We start from the raw sequence: 23498 nt of genomic DNA on the forward strand, positions 1-23498 counted from the left end.
GATTTACATATGTTTTTTTGGGTATTGTACCTGTATGTCTCAAGGGTTTATAGGTAGTATTTTTTGCTAATTGGGAATTATAGAATGTCCGTAAATGATCTACTGTATCTCTCTGTTTTTTAGAGAGGGAATCCAAAGATTTGGATCCCAATTGATTTTTAGTGGGTCTTGATTTATTCCCAACACTTATGTTAGTTTTATTATTTAAAAAAACATCCCTACTAGTGTTGAGCGAGCACTAAAATGCTCGGGTGCTCGAAGCTCGGGCCGAGCTCACCGTGATACTCGGGTGCTCGACCCGAGCAATGAGCCCAATGTTAGTCTATGGGAGACCCGAGCATTTTTGCGGCGGCACGCCCGGCAGTCTGTAGAAAGCCTAAAAAGTGCCCAAAATGATAGTGACAAAGCTCAAATGACATAGGGACAGCATGGGCATCGCCCCAGGAAGCATTTCTGACACCCAGGTCACTGCTGTCAACAACGTGGTCAGAGGTATTAAGCCACTTTTACGGGCTCACAATAAAACATACAAAAACGAAACTGAAACTGTTTTCCTGTGAAATATGTTAAGGAACATCCTTTCCAGGGTAAAGACTTGTGTATAAGGTAAAATAAATAACCGAAAACAAAAATACTCCTCCACACCTTGGGCTATGTTCACAAGTAGCATTTTTTATGCGTTTTTGCACTTTTGTATTGCTTTCAACCGTGACAAATGCATTCACCGGGAAATGTCATTTTAACATTTTACAACTTTATCTGGCCATGTGCTGTGTGACACATGCATACAGTGCTGAAAAGACAAGGGAACAGCATGGGGAAGACCCCTGGAAGCATCTCTGACACCCAGGTCACTGCCTAAAAGTGTGCCCATCAGAAGTGGTCCTTGCCACATCAGAAGATGCAGACTTGCAACTATCCCCGTGCAAGTCCTTGTCCCAGGGCAGTGTTCAATTGTACCTCCCCCATTCCTTGCAATGCAAGCGCAAGTATGCAGTCTGCCACCCATCCCCAGGCTGCAATACCATACTGCTTGCTTGCTTGCACTTGAAATTGGGCCTTCTAGGCATGTGGAGGCGGAATCTGGCCACCACGTCATGGCTGCGTCGGCGGCCTGGTATCCATACTCAGTCCTCAACCGCCCGGCGGCCGGGTGTCCTCGCTCGGTCCCCAGCCACCAGAGGGCGGCCGTGTGTCCATACTCGGTCCCCAGCCGCCCCTATTTGTCCCGGTAACCTTCCCCACACTTTTCTTAGCCTGGCCTGCTTTAGGGCAGCCTTGGCCGAGCCCACCAGACAACCAGACTCCTCTGGTGGGCCCTGGCTTCTCCATCAGAGGAGTTGAGAGTGCCAAGGTGAGGAGCATGATGATGATGATACAAGTTAGCATCTGCTTTGTTTTCTTGGAATGCAAGCGTAAGTGTGCAGCCTGCCACCCACCCACCCCCAGGCTGCAATACCATACTGCTAGCTTGCTTGCACTTGAAATGAGGCCTTTTAAGCTTGTGGAGGCAGACGCCGGCCACCATGTCATGGCTGCGTCGGCGGTCTGGTATCCACACTCAGTCCCCAGCCGCCAGGGGGCGGCCGGGTGTACATACTCGGTCCCCAGCCGCCCCGCGGCCGGGTGCCCATACACGGTCCCCAGCCGCCTGGGGGCGGCCAGGTGTCCATAAACGGTCCCCAGCCGCCCCCATTTGTCCTGGTGTGCCTTATACACAAGCGCGCATACCAAAACATTACCTGTGCCCTCCCCAGTGCATTTATTGGGAAGGACAGCCTAAACACAAACACATGGTCAAGTGTATGTGGCCAGGGATGGTCCATCTCACTGACGCCTTCACACTGGGTTAATATTGTGGAAGCCAGGACACAGTTGGACACTGGGATGCAACATGTCCTCCAGACATAGAGGATTGCGTGTCCTGGGTCAATCAGGCTTTAACACAAAGTTCAGAAGGTAGACAGCAGCAGTGGTTGGCCTCCTACACAACGAGTAAATTATTCATGATCATGAGGCCATCCATCTCCTTAGCTTTCTGTTCTTTGGAATGCAAGCGCATGTATGTAGTAGCGGCTAGTCCTGAGGTGGTCAGCGTTTTGGCGCATATCCTACCTCCGCCGAGGATTGCTGGATATTTTCCTGCTACTTTCCCAGATCTATGACTCCCGTTAAAACAAAGCTTCAGGTGATGAATGATGGATGAGGTGGTGGCAAAGGAGAAAGAGCAGGAGGAACAGGGACCATTCACATCAATATCAGGCCAGTCAACCACACATGTCTTGTAGGATATGTTTCTGTACCAAAAGGAGCGGTTCGGCTACACAGTTATAGGGCATACAGTGAGTGCAATGCCTACCAAAAATTTCGAAGCACTCCAATGCCCCTTGGAAGTGACATGGAGGTCAGAGGGCCTTAACTAAACTGTTTTTTCCATTTATAGCAACTGGGTCTCCTGTACACTGTTGGCCTAAGCAGTGAATGGAAGGCTTTCCAAAAATTATGAGGAACTGCAATGCCTTTTGAAACAGACGTGGATTACAGCGTACTAAAAACCTTCTACCCATTATTGGGGAGTGGGTCTCCCTTAGTGTTCGCCTATGCATTGAAAAGCAAAAGCTGACTATAATTAGGAGGAAATGCAATGCCCGTTGGAAGAGTCGTGGAGGTTAGAGGTACTTAAAAACAACATTTCAATGCCCTTGGAAGAGCCATGGAGTTCAGAGTGGTTTAACAAGATGGTTTTAATGCCCCTTGGAAGAGACGTGGAGGTCACAGTAGCTTAACAAGATGGTTTTAATACCCCTTGGAAGAGTGGTGGAGGTCGCAGTGGAATAAAAAGACAATATCAATGCCCCTTGGAAGAGTGGTGGAGGTCGCAGTGGAATAAAAAGACAATATCAATGCCCCGTGGAAGAGATGTGGAGTTCACAGTAGCTTAACAAGACGGTTTTAATGCCCCTTGGAAGAGACGTGGAGGTCACAGTAGCTTAAAAAGACCGTTTTAATGCCCCTTAGAAGAGACGTGGAGATCACAGTAGCTTAACAAGACCGTTTTAATGCCCTTTGGAAGAGTGGTGGAGGTCGCAGTGGAATAAAAAGACAATATCAATGCCCCTTGGAAGAGTGGTGGAGGTCGCAGTGGAATAAAAAGACAATATCAATGCCTCTTGGAAGAGTGGTGGAGGTCGCAGTGGAATAAAAAGACAATATCAATTCCCCGTGGAAGAGATGTGGAGGTCACAGTAGCGTAACAAGACGGTTTTAATGCCCCTTGGAAGAGTGGTAGAGGTCGCAGTGGAATAAAAAGACAATATCAATGCCCCTTGGAAGAGTGGTGGAGGTCGCAGTGGAATAAAAAGACAATATCAATGCCCCTTGGAAGAGTGGTGGAGGTCGCAGTAGCTTAACAAGACGGTTTTAATGCCCCTTGGAAGAGTGGTGGAGGTCGCAGTGGAATAAAAAGACAATATCAATGCCCCTTGGAAGAGGTGTGGAGGTCACAGTAGCTTAACAAGACGGTTTTAATGCCCCTTGGAAGAGTGGTGGAGGTCACAGTGGAATAAAAAGACAATATCAATGCCCCGTGGAAGAGATGTGGAGGTCACAGTAGCTTAACAAGACGGTTTTAATGCCCCTTGGAAGAGTGGTGGAGGTCGCAGTGGAATAAAAAGACAATATCAATGCCCCTTGGAAGAGTGGTGGATGTCGCATTAGCTTAACAAGACGGTTTTAATGCCTCTTGGAAGAGATGTGGAGGTCACAGTAGCTTAAAAAGACCGTTTTAATGCCCCTTAGAAGAGACGTGGAGATCACAGTAGCTTAACAAGACCATTTTAATGCCCCTTGGAAGAGTGGTGGAGGTCGCAGTGGAATAAAAAGACAATATCAATGCCCCTTGGAAGAGTGGTGGAGGTCGCAGTGGAATAAAAAGACAATATCAATGCCTCTTGGAAGAGTGGTGGAGGTCGCAGTGGAATAAAAAGACAATATCAATTCCCCGTGGAAGAGATGTGGAGGTCACAGTAGCGTAACAAGACGGTTTTTATGCCCCTTGGAAGAGTGGTAGAGGTCGCAGTGGAATAAAAAGACAATATCAATGTCCCTTGGAAGAGTGGTGGAGGTCGCAGTGGAATAAAAAGACAATATCAATGCCCATTGGAAGAGTGGTGGAGGTCGCAGTAGCTTAACAAGACGGTTTTAATGCCCCTTGGAAGAGTGGTGGAGGTCGCAGTGGAATAAAAAGACAATATCAATGCCCCTTGGAAGAGGTGTGGAGGTCACAGTAGCTTAACAAGACGGTTTTAATGCCCCTTGGAAGAGTGGTGGAGGTCACAGTGGAATAAAAAGACAATATCAATGCCCCGTGGAAGAGATGTGGAGGTCACAGTAGCTTAACAAGACGGTTTTAATGCCCCTTGGAAGAGTGGTGGAGGTCGCAGTGGAATAAAAAGACAATATCAATGCCCCTTGGAAGAGTGGTGGATGTCGCATTAGCTTAACAAGACGGTTTTAATGCCTCTTGGAAGAGATGTGGAGGTCACAGTAGCTTAAAAAGACCGTTTTAATGCCCCTTAGAAGAGACGTGGAGATCACAGTAGCTTAACAAGACCATTTTAATGCCCCTTGGAAGAGTGGTGGAGGTCGCAGTGGAATAAAAAGACAATATCAATGCCCCTTGGAAGAGTGGTGGAGGTCGCAGTGGAATAAAAAGACAATATCAATGCCTCTTGGAAGAGTGGTGGAGGTCGCAGTGGAATAAAAAGACAATATCAATTCCCCGTGGAAGAGATGTGGAGGTCACAGTAGCGTAACAAGACGGTTTTTATGCCCCTTGGAAGAGTGGTAGAGGTCGCAGTGGAATAAAAAGACAATATCAATGCCCCTTGGAAGAGTGGTGGATGTCGCATTAGCTTAACAAGACGGTTTTAATGCCCCTTGGAAGAGATGTGGAGGTCACAGTAGCTTAACAAGATGGTTTTAATGACCTTGGAAGAGTGGTGGAGGTCGCAGTGAAATAAAAAGACAATATCAATGCCCCTTGGAAGAGTGGTGGAGGTTGCAGTGGAATAAAAAGACAATATCAATGCCCCGTGGAAGAGACGTGGAGGTCACAGTAGCTTAACAAGACGGTTTTAATGCCCCTTGGAAGAGACGTGGAGGTCACAGTAGCTTAACAAGACGGTTTTAATGCCCCTTGGAAGAGTGGTGGAGGTCGCAGTGGAATAAAAAGACAATATCAATGCCCCTTGGAAGAGTGGTGGAGGTCGCAGTGGAATAAAAAGACAATATCAATGCCCTGTGGAAGAGACGTGGAGGTCACAGTAGCTTAACAAGACGGTTTTAATGCCCCTTGGAAGAGTGGTGGAGGTCGCAGTGGAATAAAAAGACAATATCAATGCCTCTTGGAAGAGTGGTGGAGGTCGCAGTGGAATAAAAAGACAATGTAAGTGCCCCTTGGAAGAGTGGTGGATTTCGCAGTGTGTAGCATCGGCGTCTCTGCTCCGTACTAGGCAGAGACGCCGTCCCTCTCACCTCCCCGCTCCTGGCGCTGCGTCCTCCAGCGCTTCTCTCCCCGCTGCTTCCGGCACGCGCTTCTTTCCCGGCAGTATGCTTAGGGCGCGCGCGCGCGCTCCCCCTCTCTTAAAGGGACCGCGCACGCCGTCCTAAGGAGTCCCCGGCCAATTGCCGGAGGACCTCCCATATATAAGGCACCTCCTCCAAAATGGAGGTGCCCGAGCAATGTTGTTGCAAAGCCTTCACTCTGCTTCAGCCCTCAGGTCCCGTTACCAGTTACCTGCCAGTCACCTGCCAGATTCCTGCTTGTTACCTGCCAGTCACCTGCCAGATTCCTGCTTGTTACCTGCCAGTCACCTGCCAGATTCCTGCTTGATACCTGCCTGATATCCGCTTACCTGCTTGCAAGCCTGCGGTTCGACGGTCTGCCTTCCGACACCTGTCAGTCTGTCTATGGACCAGCCTGCCCGCTCACCTGGGAGCGCTCAAATATTACCTGTCTGCTAGCCTACCTGGAGGCTCCGCCGTCACATGCTGTGACCACCTGCCTGTCCAGAGACTCTTGCCCGCTCACCTGGGAGCGCTCACCTGTCACCTGCCTGCTAGCCTACCTGGAGGCTCCGCCGTCACGTGCTGTAACCACCTGCCTGTCCAGAGACTCTTGCCCACTCGCCTGGGAGCGCTCACCTGCTACCTGCCTGCTAGCCTACCTGGAGGCCCCGCCGTCACGTGCTGTGACCACCTGCCTGTCCAGGGACTCTTGCCCACTCACCTGGGAGCGCTCACCTGCTACCTGCCTGCTAGCCTACCTGGAGGCTCCGCCGTCACGTGCCGTGACCTCCTGCCCTTCTACCCAGAGACGGTCCCCGTCACTAGCCGTGACTACCTGCCCGCCTTCCCTGGGAGCCACCCGCTTCCTTACAAGGACTGCCCCCTTGTATAGTTGCTCAGAGGTTCCACCTCCCAGACCCGTTACACAGTGGAATAAAAAGACAATATCAATGCCCCTTGGAAGAGTGGTGGAGGTCGCAGTAGCTTAGCAAGATGGTTTTAATGCTCCTTGGAAGAGTGATGGAGGTCGCAGTGGAATAAAAAGACAATATCAATGCCCCTTGGAAGAGGTGTGGAGGTCACAGTAGCTTAACAAAACGGTTTTATTGCCCCTTGGAAGAGTGGTGGAGGTCGCAGTGGAATAAAAAGACAATATCAATGCCCCGTGGAAGAGACGTGGAGGTCACAGTAGCTTAACAAGACAGTTTTAATGCCCCTTGGAAGAGTGGTGGAGGTCGCAGTGGAATAAAAAGACAATATCCATGCCCCTTGGAAGAGTGGTGGAGGTTGCAGTAGCTTAACAAGACGGTTTTAATGCCCTTGGAAGAGTGGTGGAGGTCGCAGTGGAATAAAAAGACAATATCAATGCCCCTTGGAAGAGTGGTGGAGGTCGCAGTGGAATAAAAAGACAATATCAATGCCCCTTGGAAGAGTGGTGGAGGTCGCAGTAGCTTAGCAAGATGGTTTTAATGCTCCTTGGAAGAGTGATGGAGGTCGCAGTGGAATAAAAAGACAATATCAATGCCCCTTGGAAGAGGTGTGGAGGTCACAGTAGCTTAACAAAACGGTTTTATTGCCCCTTGGAAGAGTGGTGGAGGTCGCAGTGGAATAAAAAGACAATATCAATGCCCCGTGGAAGAGACGTGGAGGTCACAGTGGAATAAAAAGACAATATCAATGCCCCGTGGAAGAGACGTGGAGGTCACAGTAGCTTAACAAGACAGTTTTAATGCCCCTTGGAAGAGTGGTGGAGGTCGCAGTGGAATAAAAAGACAATATCCATGCCCCTTGGAAGAGTGGTGGAGGTTACAGTAGCTTAACAAGACGGTTTTAATGCCCCTTGGAAGAGTGGTGGAGGTCGCAGTGGAATAAAAAGACAATATCAATGCCCCTTGGAAGAGTGGTGGAGGTCGCAGTGGAATAAAAAGACAATATCAATGCCCCTTGGAATAGTGGTGGATGTCGCATTAGCTTAACAAGACGGTTTTAATGCCTCTTGGAAAAGATGTGGAGGTCACAGTGGCTTAACAAGACGGTTTTAATGGCCCTTGGAAGAGTGGTGGAGGTCGCAGTGGAATAAAAAGAAAATATCAATGCCCCTTGGAGGAGTTGTGGAGGTCGCAATGGAATAAAAAGACAATATCAATGCCCCCTGGAAGAGACGTGGAGGTCACAGTAGCTTAACAAGACTATTTTAATGCCCCTTACAAAAGCCATGCAGTACAGCATCTTAAAAACATTATTTCCATTATTGGGGCGTGGGTCTCCCATAGTCTTTGCCTAGGACGGAGGAACTTTCAATGCTGGCAACACGTACCACGGTCACCCTGGTGGTATAGTGGTGGTGGAGGCTGAGGATACGGAGAAGTGCAAAAAACAGACGGAATGAGGAAGCGTATACCCATGTGTGGGTGTGAAGCGGTGCATGGGAATACACCTCCCGAAACAACACAGTGGATTTGACTTTGTTACTCTGCTGTCATTTGGTGATGATGAGAAGTCTGGCCCAATCCAGCCCTTGTTCATTTTGATAAGGGTCAGCTTGTCTGCATTGTCAGTTGACAGGCGAATGTGCTTATCAGTTATAATTCTCCCAGCGGCACTTAAAACACGCTCCAATAACCCGCTAGCGGCAGGGCAGGCCAGGACCTCCAAGGCGTACAGAGCGAGTTCATTCCAAGTGTCCAGCTTGGATACCCAATAATTAAAAGGCACAGAGGAATCATGGAGGATGCTGGCACGGTCGGCAAGGTACTCCCTCACCATCTTTTGAAACTTTCCACTCCTTGTGAGAGTACCCCACGCCTCAGGACCTGTAAGCTGGGCGGGTCTCAGAAAACTGTCCCAGAACATTGACAGTGTACCCCTGCCTCTGCTGGATTGGAGTTGCGTCTCTCTCGCCTGTACGCCTTTGTTGGTCGACGGACTGTGACCTCTGCCGCTTGCGTGTTCAGATGGGAATTTTTTTAACAGTTCTGCAGCAAGGGCCTTCTGGTACTGCCCCATTTTTGTAGACCTCTCCACCTCAGGAATAAGAGAGTGAAAGTTCTCCTTGTAGCGGGGGTCTAAAAGTGTCACCAACCAGTAATGACTGTCACCCAACATTTTGACAACGCGAGGGTCATGGTTAAGGCAGCGTAACATAAAGTCAGCCATGCGTGCCAGACTGGTAACGGGCAAGACTTCCGTGTCCTCACCAAGATGACGACTGACCATGCTCTCCTCTTCCACCTTCTCCTCCTCCTCCCCCTTGTCCTCAGGCCACCCACGCTGAACCGACGGTATGACAGTTGTACAGGTACTACCGTCTACAGCGCATGATACCAGCTCCTGTTCTTCCTCCTCCTCCTCCTTCTCCTCTCCATCATTGTCCCCCAATGCACGTTGGGATGAGATGAGGCTGGGCTGTGTGTACTCGCCCGCTATGGCTACTTGATCCATCTCATCATATTCTGTCTGCAATGCCTCCTCTTTAATTCTCTGCAGAGAGCATTGCAAAAGACAGACAAGTGGGATTCTGACGCTAATGACGGCGTCATCGCCACTCACCATCTTGGTGGTCTCCTCAAAGTTTGTCATGATGGTACATATGTCAGACATCTAGGTCCACTCCTGAGGTCTTGTGTGGAGTCTGACCTGAATATTGACTGCCTTGTTGCAGCTGGTACTCCACAACTGCTCTCTTCTGCTCACAAATGCTTTGCAACATGTGGAGGGTAGAGTTCCAACGTGTGGGGACATCACACACCAGTCGGTGTGCCGGAAGCTGCAAACGCTGCTGCAACACAGCAAGAGCGGTGGAAGCTGTAGCCGACTTCCGAAAATGAGCTGACAGGCGGCGTACTTTGACAAGCAGATCTGGCAACTCGGGGTACGATTTAAGAAACCGCTGAACCGCGAGGTTAAGCACATGAGCCAGGCATGGCACGTGTGTGATCTCGCCTTGCCTCAGAGCCACCACCAGGTTATGGCCATAGTCACACACGACCATGCCAGGATGTAGGTTCAGCGGTCTCAGCCACAGATCTGCCTGCTCTTTCACAGCTGTCCACAACTCACAAGCAGTGTGAGGTTTATAACCTAAGCTTATGAGTTTCAGCACAGCCTGTTGCCGCTTGGCTGAGGCAGTACTGCAGTGCTTCCAGCTTGTAACTGATGTGGTGATATCTGAGATGGAGGCTGAACATGAGGAGGATGATGCGCAGGAGCTGTACACTGTGGGTGCAACTCTGACTGACATAGGGCCCGCAATCCTCGGTGTGGGGAGGATGTGTTCCCTCCCAAGGTCCGACTGGGTCCCGGCTTCTACTATGTTTACCCAGTGTGCCGTCAGGGAGATGTACCGTCCCTGGCCACAAGCACTATTCCACGTGTCCGTTGTCAGGTGGACTCTCCCAGTAACTGCGTTGTTGAGGGCACGGCAGATGTTTTGGGACACGTGCTTGTGTAGTGCGGGGATGGCAAAATAGTGTCGGCTGGGGACCGAGTACCGAGGGACGGCCACCGTCATAAGGTTGCGGAAGGATTCCGTTTCCACCAGCCTAAAAGGCAGCATTTCCAATGAAAGCAGTCGTGAAATGTGCGAATTTAGGACTGTGGCCTGTGGGGCGTTGGCTGCGAATTTGTGCTTTCGTTCAAAGCTCTGGGATATGTACAATTGAACGCTGCAGTGGGATGTGGACGTTGATGCTGTTTCTTGAGAAACTGCCATAACAAGTGAAGACTGAGAGGAGGGGCATCTTTGCATGCAGTATAGACAGGGGACTGCCTTGCACGCACAACAGCGGAAGAAGCAGTGGTGACACCCGCTGACACTGGTCATGGACCCTGGGGTTCGCCCCACAAAGTCGGGTGCTTTGCTGACATGTGCCTGATCATGCTGGTGGTGGTCAGGCTGGTAGTTTTGTCACCCCTGCTGATGCTGGCCTGGCAGGTGGTACAAATGACCTTTTTGGGGTGATCAGCAGAGTCTTTAAAAAAATTCCAGACTCTGGAAGACCTACCGCTTGTACTGGCAACGTCCCTCTTGTTGGTGTTACGGGGAACGGTTGCCCGCCTTCTGTCTGCAGCTACCACACTGCTTCTTCCTGCCTGTTGGGGTACTCTGCCTCCCTCCCCCTGTGTGCTGCTGGCCTCACTCTGCGTGTCCTCCTGCCACGTTGGGTCAGTTACTAGATCATCCACCACCTCCTCCTTTTCCACGTCCACACCACGGTCATCCTCCTCACTTCGTGACAATTGTGTCTCGTCATTGTCCACCTCTTGTGACAAATTGCCAGCGTGGCCTTCCTGTGGCCGTGGCTGTTCAAATATTTGGCCATCGCTACATGGGATCTCCTCTTCCACCACTTCAAGCGGAGTAGGCGAGGGGCCCAAATATGGAAATGGACCAGTGAACAGCTCTTCAGAGTGTCCAACTGTGGGATCAGTTGCTGTCTGATGACACTCGGCATGGTGGGAGGAAGGAGCATCAGGGTGAGGAGGAGTATGCGGTCGAGACTCACGGCTACTAACACTTGACCGTGTGGAAGACAGACCGTAGGTGGTGGTGCCCAGGTGACTGGAAGTATTATCTGCTATCCAATTAATAATCTGTTCACACTGATCAGTTCGCAATAGTGGTCTTGTTGTGTGCTTCCCTAGTAATTCGGTCAAGAACTGGGAGCGAAAAGATGTGGCTGTTGGTTTTGGCACATTTTCACCTTGACAACGGCCCCGTCCTCTGCACGCACCATCACCAGAACGTCCAGTTCCATGTCCCTTGCCACGCACCTTGCCCATTGTAAATGAAGTAAAATAGCATACACTCGCACTACCAATGGCAAAAGGGTAATAAAAAGGAGATTAGAACAGTGGAAGAGGAAAACCACAGTTCTATTTCTCTGGTCTACACTAGAATCTTTTAAACAGATATATTTGTGTCTGAACAGTCAGCGAGACACTGAAAATGTTTTTTTTTATGCAAAAAAGGCAAGCAGGTTGATAACACCCAGATTTGAACCATGGAAGAGGAAAAACACAGTTCTAGTTCTTTGGCCTACACCAGACTCTTTTAAACAGATATATTGGTGTCTGAACAGTCAGCGAGACACTGAAAATGTTTTTTTTTATGGAAAAAAGAGAAAAAGGTGGATAATACAGAGATTTGAACCGTGGAACTGCAAAACCACAGTTATAATTTCCTGGTGTATACCAGACTTGTTAAAATAGATATATTTGCGTCTAAACAGTCAGCGACACACTCAAACTGTTTTTTTTATGGAAAAAAGGCAAGCAGGTTTATAACACCCAGATTTGAACCGTGGAAGAGGAAAAACACAGTTCCAGTTCTCTGGCCTACACCAGAATCTTTTAAACAGATATATTTGAGTCTGAACACTCACAGACACACTCGTTTTTTTTTTTTTTTTTTTGGGGGGGGGGGGGGGGATACCAAAAGGTTAATAAGACAGGTATTTGTACAGTCTGACTGAGGAAAAAAAAAATCTCCCCTGAGACCTGGGGATAAGTCTAGCAATTTGACCAGCAGGAGCACACAGGATTGTAATGCAGTGTTTGTTGGTATAACCACTGTGTCTCCTATACAGCCTGCCTGCCTGCCTGATATCTGGGATGGATATTAGTCCTGAGAAGGACTGTTTGTTTGATTTGGCAGGCTTTAGAGACCCTAAACTTACTATTTTGCAGTATTAATCTCTCCCTAGCTCCGCAGCACTGACCCTACACTGTCTGATCCGGAGCGACTGTGTCCAAGATGGCGGCGCCCGGTTTTAAATACTCGAGGTGACGCTGTGCGGCCAGCCAATCACTGTAATGCCCACAAACAACATGGCTGCGGCATTACAGTGACTGACTGGCAATCCCTGCATGTTCATTGGCTTTGTAAAGAGTGACAAACATGCAGGGTGGAGACCCGAGCTCCCGCCCGAGTAACCCGGAAATGCTCGGTGCTCGCCGAACATCGCGAGTAGTGAGATGCTCAGGCGAGTACCGAGCTCTGTCGAGCATGCTCGCTCAACACTAATCCCTACGTAATTTTTTAGTTTTTGTTTCCATAAGATTATTCTCAAAATTTTTTTAAATTCTTATTCATATCACTATTCAATGTATCATAGTATGGAATCATTTTATATTGGTTGAGATCTTCAACCAGCGACTCACATTTTTTTGTTGCTTGGAGTGCTAGCTCCTTGCGTTTCAATATTAATAGTGACATTAAACCATATGAACGGGTATCCAAAATTTCTTGCTATCTGCTCGAAAAATCTGTATCCATAGGAAAAGTACTGTTAAAATGAATCTGTAAACCTTTTGGTATAGATGCAGTCAAATTCTATCTGTTTTATTGTTTTAATATATATTATATCGAGAGAACAGAGTGAAATAAATCTTTTGAAGATAAAGAGTTAATTTTCCAATCCTTGCAAGTCTGGGAGCGCTAGTCCTATCGGGTATTTCATTCTGAATCTTGTATAGATTTGTAAAATTCAGGCTGAGAGCAGCAAATGTGTTATAGAAAATTATATGAATATATAAATAAAAATAACCATTACTTACCTGTTAAATTTCTTTAGCATCAAGGTATTAAATAGGTGAATAATGAATATTTTATAATTTCAACATTTGCTGGCCTTGGGTCAGTTTTCCATATCTGAATCCTAAAACAGTTTGTGAAAGTCAGATGCGTGAAACTACATTTAGGCTTTGTTCACACATGTTGGGTTTTTTTACATCACAAATCTGAAGCAAAACTGATGTCTGCCAGGAAATCAGCTGCATCAAAAACGCAGGTTTTGCTACATTCTTTGATGCCTTTTTTGTGCATTTTTTCAGCATTTTTTTCACTGTCTGTCTCTATTTATGCATGTACATAAAGTTCTCTGAAAAAAAGAACCCCACTCTATTTTGCAATCAAAAACGCTGAAAAAACACTGATGCAAATTTTGGTGCGTTTTTTTATGCGTTTTTTTCAGCATTTTTTTCACTACCCATAACTTCCTATTAGTGAAAAAACGTTGAAAAAACGCTGAAAAAATGAAAGAAGTGACATGACTATTTTTCAAAAACCCAACCAAGGCACAAAATACACAACGAAAAAAAAAACAAGATGTGTGATGAGAATCCTGGTACTGCAAAACGCAGCTGAAAATTTGCATAAAAATCTGCAGCAAAAAATGCTGAAAAACCCAACATGTGTGAACATAGCCTTAGACAGATTTTTAAAACTCCCGGATAACCCCTTCACATTCAGAAATGGCCGATTAGTTACTGATTTTTATTGCAGATTCTGAACCAAAAATTCCTAATTAGTGGATTTTCATACTTAAAGGGGTTGTCCAGTCTTGAGCTACAAGTCTACAGACTAACAATATGCTATTGCATATTTTGCCAATTTATTATTTTCTTCATAAAGTAGGAGGTTCTTTGTGAAAAAAAGAAGTATAGATTGTAGAGTTGTATACTGTACTACTAATGTATGTTACATTCTAATTTTGGAACATACTTAACTGAACTCTTCCATTCATGCTACAGGCTGTTATCCCAAATGCCCGCCATCCAGACCCTTTTTGAATGAAGATACTATGAAGTGTGTGGCACAGTGCGGCTGCGTTGAAGATGGCATATTTTATAACTATGGTGATAAAGTACCTCGTAGCTGTTATTCTTGGTAAGAACAGAAATAAGCATTAAATTATCCTGTCATTTATCTGAATTGGGTTCCCAATGGTAAAAAGGGCTGCATACCTTCAAATGGTTACTGTACTGTCACGCAACTTGATCACATTTGATTTGATATTTATTGTTCTAAGAAGACAAAAAGTAAATTACTTCATTTAAAAATGAAGTTGTCTTACCCATGAAAAAGCACTCGAAACTGATGGCAACTAGATGTCTCTGTTCTATCTAACTTTATGTCCAATGCCTGATGTCAAGAGAATTTACCCCTTACTGGCCTGGGGCGTATTAGTACGCCACAGGCCATCACCCCCGTTTCAGCACGGGGTCAGGCGCTGAGCCCGCACTGAACCGGGCACATGTCAGCTGATTCTTACAGCTGACATGTGCCCGCAACAGCCGGGGGTGGAATCACGATCCACCCGCAGCTGTTGACCGGTTAAATGCCGCTGTCAATCTCTGACAGCGGCTTTTAAAATGTTTTAAAAAATATAAAAAAAATATAAAAGTTAACCCCCTTTCGCCCCATTCAAAATAAAATAATAATAAAAAAAAAACACATACAGATATTTGTTATCACCCGATCTATCAGTATAAAAAAAGAAAAAAATAATTAATCTGATCGGTAAACGGCGTAACAAGAAAAAGATTCTAAACGCCAGAATTTCGTTTTTTTGGTCATCACAAAATTGAAATAAAATGCAATAACGGGCGATCAAAACATAACATCTGCCCCAAAATAGTATCAATAAAAACGTCAGCTCGACGCTCAAAAAGTAAGCCCTCACCTGGCTCCAGATCCCAAAAATGAAGACGCTACGGGTCTTTGAAAATGGCGCCATTTTTTTTTTTTTTTAGCAAACTTTGGATTTTTTTTTCACTACTTAAATAAAAAAGAACCTATACATGTTTGGTGTCCGCGAACTCTTAATGACCTGGAGAAGAATAATGGCAGGTCAGTTTTAGCATTCAGTGAACGTGGTAAAAAAAAAATCCAAAAAAGAACCATGGAATTGCATGTTTTTTGCAATTTCACCGCACTTGGAATTTTATTCCTGTTTTCCAGTACGCGTTATGGTAAAACCAGTGGTGATGGCTTTCAGAAGTGCAACTTGTCCTGCAAAAAATAAGCCCTCACATGACCATATTGACTGAAAAATAAAAAGGCTATGGCTCTGGGAAGAAGGGGAGCAAGAAATGAAAACGCAAAATCAGAAAAACCCAAGGTCATTAATGGGTTAAAGGGGTACTCCAGGGAGATAAAAAAAAATTATACTGTAACTGCTCTCATTAACTAAAAAGATGAAATGGTCAGAGCAGTTATATGATCTTTTTAACCTTTGTAATTCCGTGTGGCAGAATCTGCTCTTTCACTGCTTCCCCCTCCAATCTGGGTCATTACATCTTACACTAAGTGCCGCTCCCTCCTGTAAGGAACAGCCAGCCTGAGGAGAGAGGGCATTGCCATGCCCCCTGAATCTGCATAGAAACAGCTATTAGACTGGCTGATAATAGCGGGGAGCTGCACACTGCTGTAATGTCGCAGATAGAGGTTTGAGCAGTGCTGTGAGGAGCAGCTTCTGTCACACCAGCCCCCTGATATTGGCCCCCTGTGTGCAGCACAAGGAGAAGGGGCATGTCAGAGGTGTGCACCTTTAACTAATTACACAGACGCTGAGGTAGATTACAGGATATGCAGGAAGGTCTTTGTATTTCTACAGCCTTGCTCTCTTGTCTGTCAAACTGCATACACTCTTAAGAGAAAGGTGAACTGCATGCTGGGAGGGGAGGGAAGGGAAGCTCCAGCAATCATAGTGCTGGCAAAATGCTAAAAAAGAGAAACCACTCACTGAAAAAGAATGGATGGAAAATTTAATTTCAGGGAATGAAAATCAGGACAATTTGTGTAAATATTAGACAGGTATGTGCACCAAAAATATCATTACGGGGATGAAGGCAGGAAGACCATGCTTTTGTAAAGGTTTAGTGCGAAGAATAAGTATGCTTTAAGCACTCTCTAGGATAACCTTTTCAAACCTTTTTATGGGGGTTAATGTCAGACCAATGACTTGAATGGCTCAATGAAGTAAGACTTTATCTACCTACAAAAGATCCAAGACCTAAGACCTCATCAAGTTTGCCGTCATTGGTAGTAAACTGACCGTGATCTTCCCTGAATGTAAAATAAACCCTAGAAAATGGCAATTCCACAAGTTTCCCAGATTTAAAATTGAGTCCAATTTAGTAAAGAAATTATTTACCTCTCCAGGGAGAGATGTAAAGATTATATTAAAAAGACAATTTTCCAAGTAGGACTGAAAACCATCCCCTAGCAAAAATTTTTATTCTATAATCAAATTGTGCTCCATCCAAAAGAAAAAGAAGCATGACCACCAGTACATTTACAGCAACCTTTTATAGTAGGACTTTTTTCCCTTGGAGAATAACAGATTAGTAAACCTGCATTTTTTTTCATCTGATTTACCTTTCCTTCAATAATCAATTGAAAACAGTAACCTTCCAGTTAAATGTTATTTTTTGAGATTATTTATTATGTAGTCCAATAATGAAAGTAACTCTCCCAGAAAGCCATTTATTGCATTGCACATAATGGAAATAGTTGTGATGTTAATTCCCTCATCTTCTGCTTTTAAGTGGCCCATTTCGGTCCCTCCATTATAATTTGTGACCCATAATCAGACACACTGAGTTACTCAGCTTCCTAAGACATCTGTTCTCCACCTCTTGCCCATGATTTTTCCATGCTTTTCATATCCATTATAGTTTATGGGGCTCAATTGTTTGGAGGACAAAAACAATGACATTGGATTTGTATCCGATTTGCAGATCAAAACCACCCATTTAAATCTATAAGTATGGGAAAAAAATGCACAGCACACAAATTTTTTTTCTATTTTTTGCATATTAGAAAATTGGATTCCACACTAATGGTAAAATCTGACTCATGGACCAAAAAATTGATCAAATTGGATCCAGCACCCTGATCCAAAAAGGATTAGTTTATTTCTTGCAAACAAAAAAATGGAAGTTTGAATGAACCCTAAGCGTGTCACTTTCTCTAGGAGTGCTACTTTAAGCTGCGAAACCCCCTTGAAGGGTAATTTCAGTCATCGCCAATATAGTGCAGAAATTTTTCACTTTAAATTCCTTTTATACATCTGAATGGGAAACAGTCATAGGAATTTTTGCAACAATTCTCTTACATGCAAACTTTGAAAAATAACTTAGATACTCACTATTTGTTCCACCTTCGGATGGATAACTGAGTGGCAACTGTAAAAATGTGAACGGTGTGTATAACTTTTATAAAAGTTATTCTTTCAATTTATTTTCAGTGTTTGTGCGATGGATAAGATCAGATGTCAATACGATATAAAAGGTATGTACTTCGGTCTTTTAAAGTGAATGTGTCAGTCGTTTCATGCTGTCCTATATCTGATTTCCTCTTTATAGATATTGATCAGGAGAGTGAATTTTATTGTACACATATATATAAGACTGAGAGTGCAGTCATCTGAAATCTGCTTAATGTTCTTCAGTAGGTAGGTTACATTTATCGCTAAATGCAGAAAAATGAAAAATATTAGCTCTTGTAATTTAAAAAAAACAACAAAACAAATCGTAAGTAGCTTTTTATAATGATTGTTGTTAGATAAGCCATTTAAAAAAAAAGTTTTAGAAAGCCATAAAAAAATGAAAGAAGTGATACCTACCTGACTTCCCTAAGTGGACATATGGCCTCTACAGCCAATCCCTGGCAGCAGCAATGACCCACTACTTCCAGAGATTGGAAAGGAAGAACAGAGGCTGGATCAGAATAAGATAAACTCTTATGTAAGGGTAAGACTTCTTTCATTATTTCTTGCATTAAAAGACATTTTCTTATATGATAATTCTTATAATCTGGGTGATTAAAGCAGTTGTCTCATCTTCATTAACATGTAAAATTGCAAAGTGCTTGTAAAAGAAAGAAACTTTGCAATTTACCTTTTCTCTAACAAAGTTTCTAATATTGATATTGACAATCCAATAGAAGATGACATCAATCCAAAGATAGGGCAAAATATGCTATTTTATTCATACAGTGTCTTAAATGAACTTGCGGATCTGCTCCTCTTCATCAGACTAGAAAAAAGATGTCTACCTGTGTACATTCCTATGCAGTGCTTTATCCAAAATGGCATAAGGTTTTATTGTGAAATGCAATTGTTTCTCTTTCTTGAACGTGATTTAAAAACAAAACAAAAGGTACCGCTATGGGGACATAATTTGTACCTAGTTTCACAAATTTGTTTGAAGCAATTTTCAAGGACCATCTAATCTACAAAAGCCAATAATTTTATTCAGACTGTGTAATTTATAAAAGGTTTATCGATTACATTTTTATTATTTTTAAAGGAGGGCGCAAAAAAATTAGATGAGTTCATCAACTGTATCAATAATAACAGTTTTGACCCCTCCATTTCACACACACTATATCCCAGTCTATGATTGAATTCCTTGATTTGGTAGAATCACATACGACTGAGCATTGACTGGTCATCAAACATTCATGGCTATATATAGCAACAAAAAAATAGATCAAAAGCAGCACAAGAAAAAGATTTTTTTGAAAAAAGGTGCAAAGTCCCCCAGGTACACACCAGTCCTTTAAATATCCAAGAAAAAGAATGGAGGCAGCACTCAAACTGATGATGAAAAAATTGTCTTTTAATAGCCCATGTGGCTGTGCAACGTTTCGGTCCCAAGATATGGACCTTTTTCAAGCTTGAAAAAGGTCCATATCTTGGGACCGAAACATTGCACAGCCACAAGGGCTATTAAAAGACAATTTTTTCATCATCAGTTTGAGTGCTGCCGCCATTCTTTTTCTTGTATATATAGCAACAGTTATCTCAATTTTCCTAGCTCACACTACAAAAAATGGATCCTTAATGTACCCTAAATATAGTATACAGTGTATGTAGGAATTGAACCAATAACTTGCACATAACAGAGACCACTAACCAAAGTTAAAGAAATTTTATTTTTTTCCCTTAGATAGTTGATAGCTTTTGATGCAACCGTAATGAATTCAAATGCTGTCTTTCCATTACTCTTAGGTGAAAAATATTCACATATTATACCATTAAGGAGACATGTGAGATATTGACATTGCTAAACTGTGAGTCAGTTTAAGTCATCTATCTCCTAGGGTACATGCGGCTTCCAGTATATAGAATGCACCACCCAACTTCTGTGAAGTTGTCTAAATAAACCTTAGTTTAATATCGCCAAAGGGTACTCATTACATAGAGTCTCAAGACTCATGGCAAGCCATCATAATTGCTGTTTTGTAGATTTCTCCATTACATAAATGGAACAAATTAATTCCAACAACCCCCATTGATTTGGCCACCTAAAAAAAAAGAAATGCTTTGTATATTCAAACTCCAAACCTTAAACCTAACAGGCCTCATTAAATCCATTTAGAGAATTTAATTTATACCTATGTACCAACCCCTGCCAATCATCTACTTCCCACCTTTTTTTGATATTGTAACCTATTTACACACTCCAACACCGTAAGACAGAAGGATCTATACAAATCATAATCATGATCTGGAAATCGCCACAAGCCTTTGTTCACAATAGATATGTACAGCAATATCCTATTTATTTATGTTTAATTTTCATGCAAAATTGTATTCCTCTGTTGCTTGCTGTAAGTTTTACTTTGGCGTTAACTGCTGATTATACAGTATATTGTATGTATAATTAAATATGTACTTTATTAAATTACCAAATTACCACACTAGTATTAGATTAGTATATTAATCTTCATTAGTGATGGGTGAACCACTGACTGTTCGGGTTCAGCGGGTTCCGCCATGGAACATTTGAGCCTAATGCCCCCTTCCTAGGCTATTAATATCAGCTCATAGCTGTCTGCCTAGTATTTGCTGGTTAGATTTTATAGGGGGAACCTATATGGGTTTTTTTCTGGGGTCCCCTTGTAATCTAGCCAGTTAAGGCTAATCAAACAGCTGTGAGATTTTATTAATAGCCCGGGAACATTTTGGGCTAAAGTCCCCATCCCTGGCTAGTAATATAAGCCCCCAGTGGTCGACTTTCCCTCTGCTGGTTGTGAAATGTCACGGGAGCCCACGCAGTTTTTTATTAAATTCTTTATTTTCCACCTAATGTACACTGTGGGTGCTGAGTACAACTCTCATCATTGTCGTCTGGTCATGCTGATCTCAGAGAGACCAGGCGACAATAATGTGAGCTGAACTCAGTACCCAACACTCGGCACTCTGGCATTCAACAGTCCGGCAGTAGAGCTACCGTGAGACCCAGTGGCTTGAACTCAAATAACCTTCCTTTCAGATGATCAGAGTTCAAAGTCACCTGGTCTATCGACAGCTGCGAGGCACAGAAACTAATGGGAAATTTTGAGGGATATTTAAAGTTCACTGAACTTTCCATCTGCTGCAACACATGGTGACTGTGAACTAAGGTTACTCTGGGTGTGTATTATACTGTGCTTGTTAATAAATAAAAAAATAAATGAAAAAAACGGCGTAGGCTCCCACGTAATTTTCATAACCAGCAGAGGGAAAGCTGACCATTGGGGGCTAATATTACTAGCCAGGGAAGGGGTCATTAGCCAAAGATGTTCCCTGCTATTAATAAGAGCCCGCAGCTGATTGCTTAGCGTTTGCTGGCTAGATTACAGGGGGACGCCAGAAAAAAATTGACAAAGGGTCCTCCTATAAAATCTGACCAGCAAAGGCTAGGCAGACAGCAATGAGCTGATATTAATAGCCTAAGAAGGGGGCATTAGGCTCAAATGTTCCATGGCTATTAATAACAGCTCACAGCTGTTTGATTAGCATTTACTGGCAAGTTTACAGAGGGATCCAAAAAAAATTTGACGCTGTGTCCCCCTATAAAATCTTACCAGCAAAGGCTAAACAGACAGCTGCGGGCTGATATTAATAGCCTAGGAAGGGGCCATTAGGCCCAAATGTTCCCTGGATATTAATAACAGCCCACAGCTGTTTGCTTAGCGTTTACTGGCTAAATTTCTGGGGACCCCAGAAAAAAATTGAAGTAGGGTTCCCCTATAAAATCTAACCAGCAAATCCTAGGCAGACAGCTGTGAGCTGATATTAATAGCCAGGGAAGGGGCCTTTGATTCTGGCCCCCTCTAAGGCTAAAACTATAAGCTGTCATTGGCCCCAGAAATGGTACACAAATAATTTTGGCACTTAGCCTCCCTCTTTCTACTGCCCTGAGGCAGTGGCAAGTGGAGTAATATTTGTGGGGTTGAGGTCACCTTTGTATTGTCCGGTGACATCAACCCCACATCTATAAGACGCCTCTCCATTACTAATCCTATAGTTATATTGTAAATAAAGACAAACACACAGAATAAATTCTTTTATTTGAAATAAAACACACACTGTTTTACTTTTTTATTTAAAAATAACAAATACTGTTATACTCACCTAACACCTAATCCCCGATGCCCTTGTCTCCTGTAAGAAAACAAAAATTAAAAACAACAATATCTCACACCTGTCCGAAGTTCTGTCTGACGCCGTAATCCAAGTCTGGGATAAATAGTTTTCAACCTGGACGATGCCAAGAAGCGACTGTCCCGGCTGAAAACCACTGAGGAATGAGCTGCTGCGAGCTCACCCTCACTGACTAGCAGTGACATCATAGAGTTCATCGCCGGTCATTGAGGCGCGTCGCCAGCAAGGGCAGAGAACTGCGGTGACTTCTGTGAGATCACTGCTAGTGACCTGGCTGGGATTACAGCCTCAATGACCACCGGTTTAATCTATGACATCACCGCTAGCCAGTGAGGATGAGCTTACAGCAGCGGCAGCAGCTCATTCCTCACTGGTTTTCAGCCAAGAACCGTTGTATTTTGGCACCGTCCCAGTTGAAAACTATTTATCCCAGACTTGGATTACGGCATGAGACAGAACTTCAGACAGGTGAGAGATATTGTAGCTGTGACCAAAGGTATAAAGTTTACCTCTGGTCACAGGCTTTGGCAGATGGGACTACTACACCCATGAGCCTATGCCTACTGTCGCCAATAACAGTGAGAGCAGGCGCTGATGATGGGAGTATTCATCTGCAGGCGCTTGTTTAAATTAAAAAAATTGTGTGGGTTCCCCTGTATTTTTGATAACCAGCCAGGCAAAACTGACAGCAGTGGGCTGCAACCTTCAGCTATCAGCTTTAGCAAGGCTTGTTATCAATAATAGAGGGGTGCCATGCCGTTTTTTAATCATGTAAATAAATGATTTAAAAAAATGGCTTGGGTTCCTCCCCATATTTTATAACCAGCCAGGCTAAAGCAGACAGTTGGAGGCTGGTATTCTCAGGTTGGTAAGGGGCCATGGTTATTGGCCCCAGACTAAAAACAGAGCCCGCAGCCGCCCCAGAAAAGGCGCATCTATTAGATGCACCAATTCTGGCAATTTGCCTGGCCCTACCCACTGCTCTGTGGCAGTGGCAAATGGGGCAATATTTGTGGGGTTGATGTCACCTTTGTATTATCCGGTGACATCTACATCAAGGGTTAGTAATAGCGGGGCATCTATAAGACGTCTATCCATTACTAATTCTATATTCAAAATGTTAAATAAACACAAACATCCAGAGTAAATTATTTTATTTGAAACTAAACACACTCACAGTTTTACTTTTTTATTTAAAAATAACAAACATTGTTATACTCACCTAATAACTAATCCCCGATGCCCTCATCTTCTGTAAGAAAACAAAAATAAAAACAACAATATCCCTCACCTGTCGCAGCCTCAATGACCGGCGGTGTACCCTATGACGTTACCGCTAGTCAGTGAGGCTGAGCTCAGAGCAGCTCATTCCCAGTGGCTTTCAGCCGGGGACGGCCGTTCTTGGCAGCATCCCGGTTGAAAACTATTGATGCCAGATTTGGATTACGGCATGGGACAGAACTTTGGACAGATAAGGGATATTGTTGTTTTTTATTTTTGTTTTCTTACAGGAGACGTGGGCATCGGGAAATAGGTGTTACGTGAGTATAACAGTGTTTGTTATTTCTAAATGAAAAAGTAAAACTGTGTGTGTTTTATTTCAAATAAAAAAATTATTCTGGGTGTTTGTCTTTATTTACAACATAACTGTAGGATTAGTAATGGAGAAGCATCTATAAGACACCTATCTATTACTAACCCTTGGGGTTG

The 23498-nt window shown here is 44.1% G+C and overlaps 1 protein-coding gene across 3 annotated transcripts in view; it reads left to right on the top strand.

The window, feature by feature from the left end:
• LOC141174071 (uncharacterized) overlaps positions 1-23498 on the top strand; it is a 239689-nt gene that overhangs the window by 170536 nt on the left and 45655 nt on the right. For all 3 annotated transcript variants that reach the window (XM_073658712.1, XM_073658710.1, XM_073658711.1), the window contains exons 27-28: positions 14101-14236; positions 17601-17644. In XM_073658712.1, the coding sequence (XP_073514813.1) occupies positions 14101-14236; positions 17601-17644 (180 nt within the window). The remainder of the gene's footprint in view (positions 1-14100; positions 14237-17600; positions 17645-23498) is intronic.

The sequence above is a fragment of the Phyllobates terribilis genome, unplaced genomic scaffold (genome assembly GCF_046119375.1).
Source record: "Phyllobates terribilis strain yellow unplaced genomic scaffold, ASM4611937v1 Scaffold_13__5_contigs__length_258822181, whole genome shotgun sequence".
Classification (NCBI taxonomy): Eukaryota; Metazoa; Chordata; class Amphibia; order Anura; family Dendrobatidae; genus Phyllobates; species Phyllobates terribilis.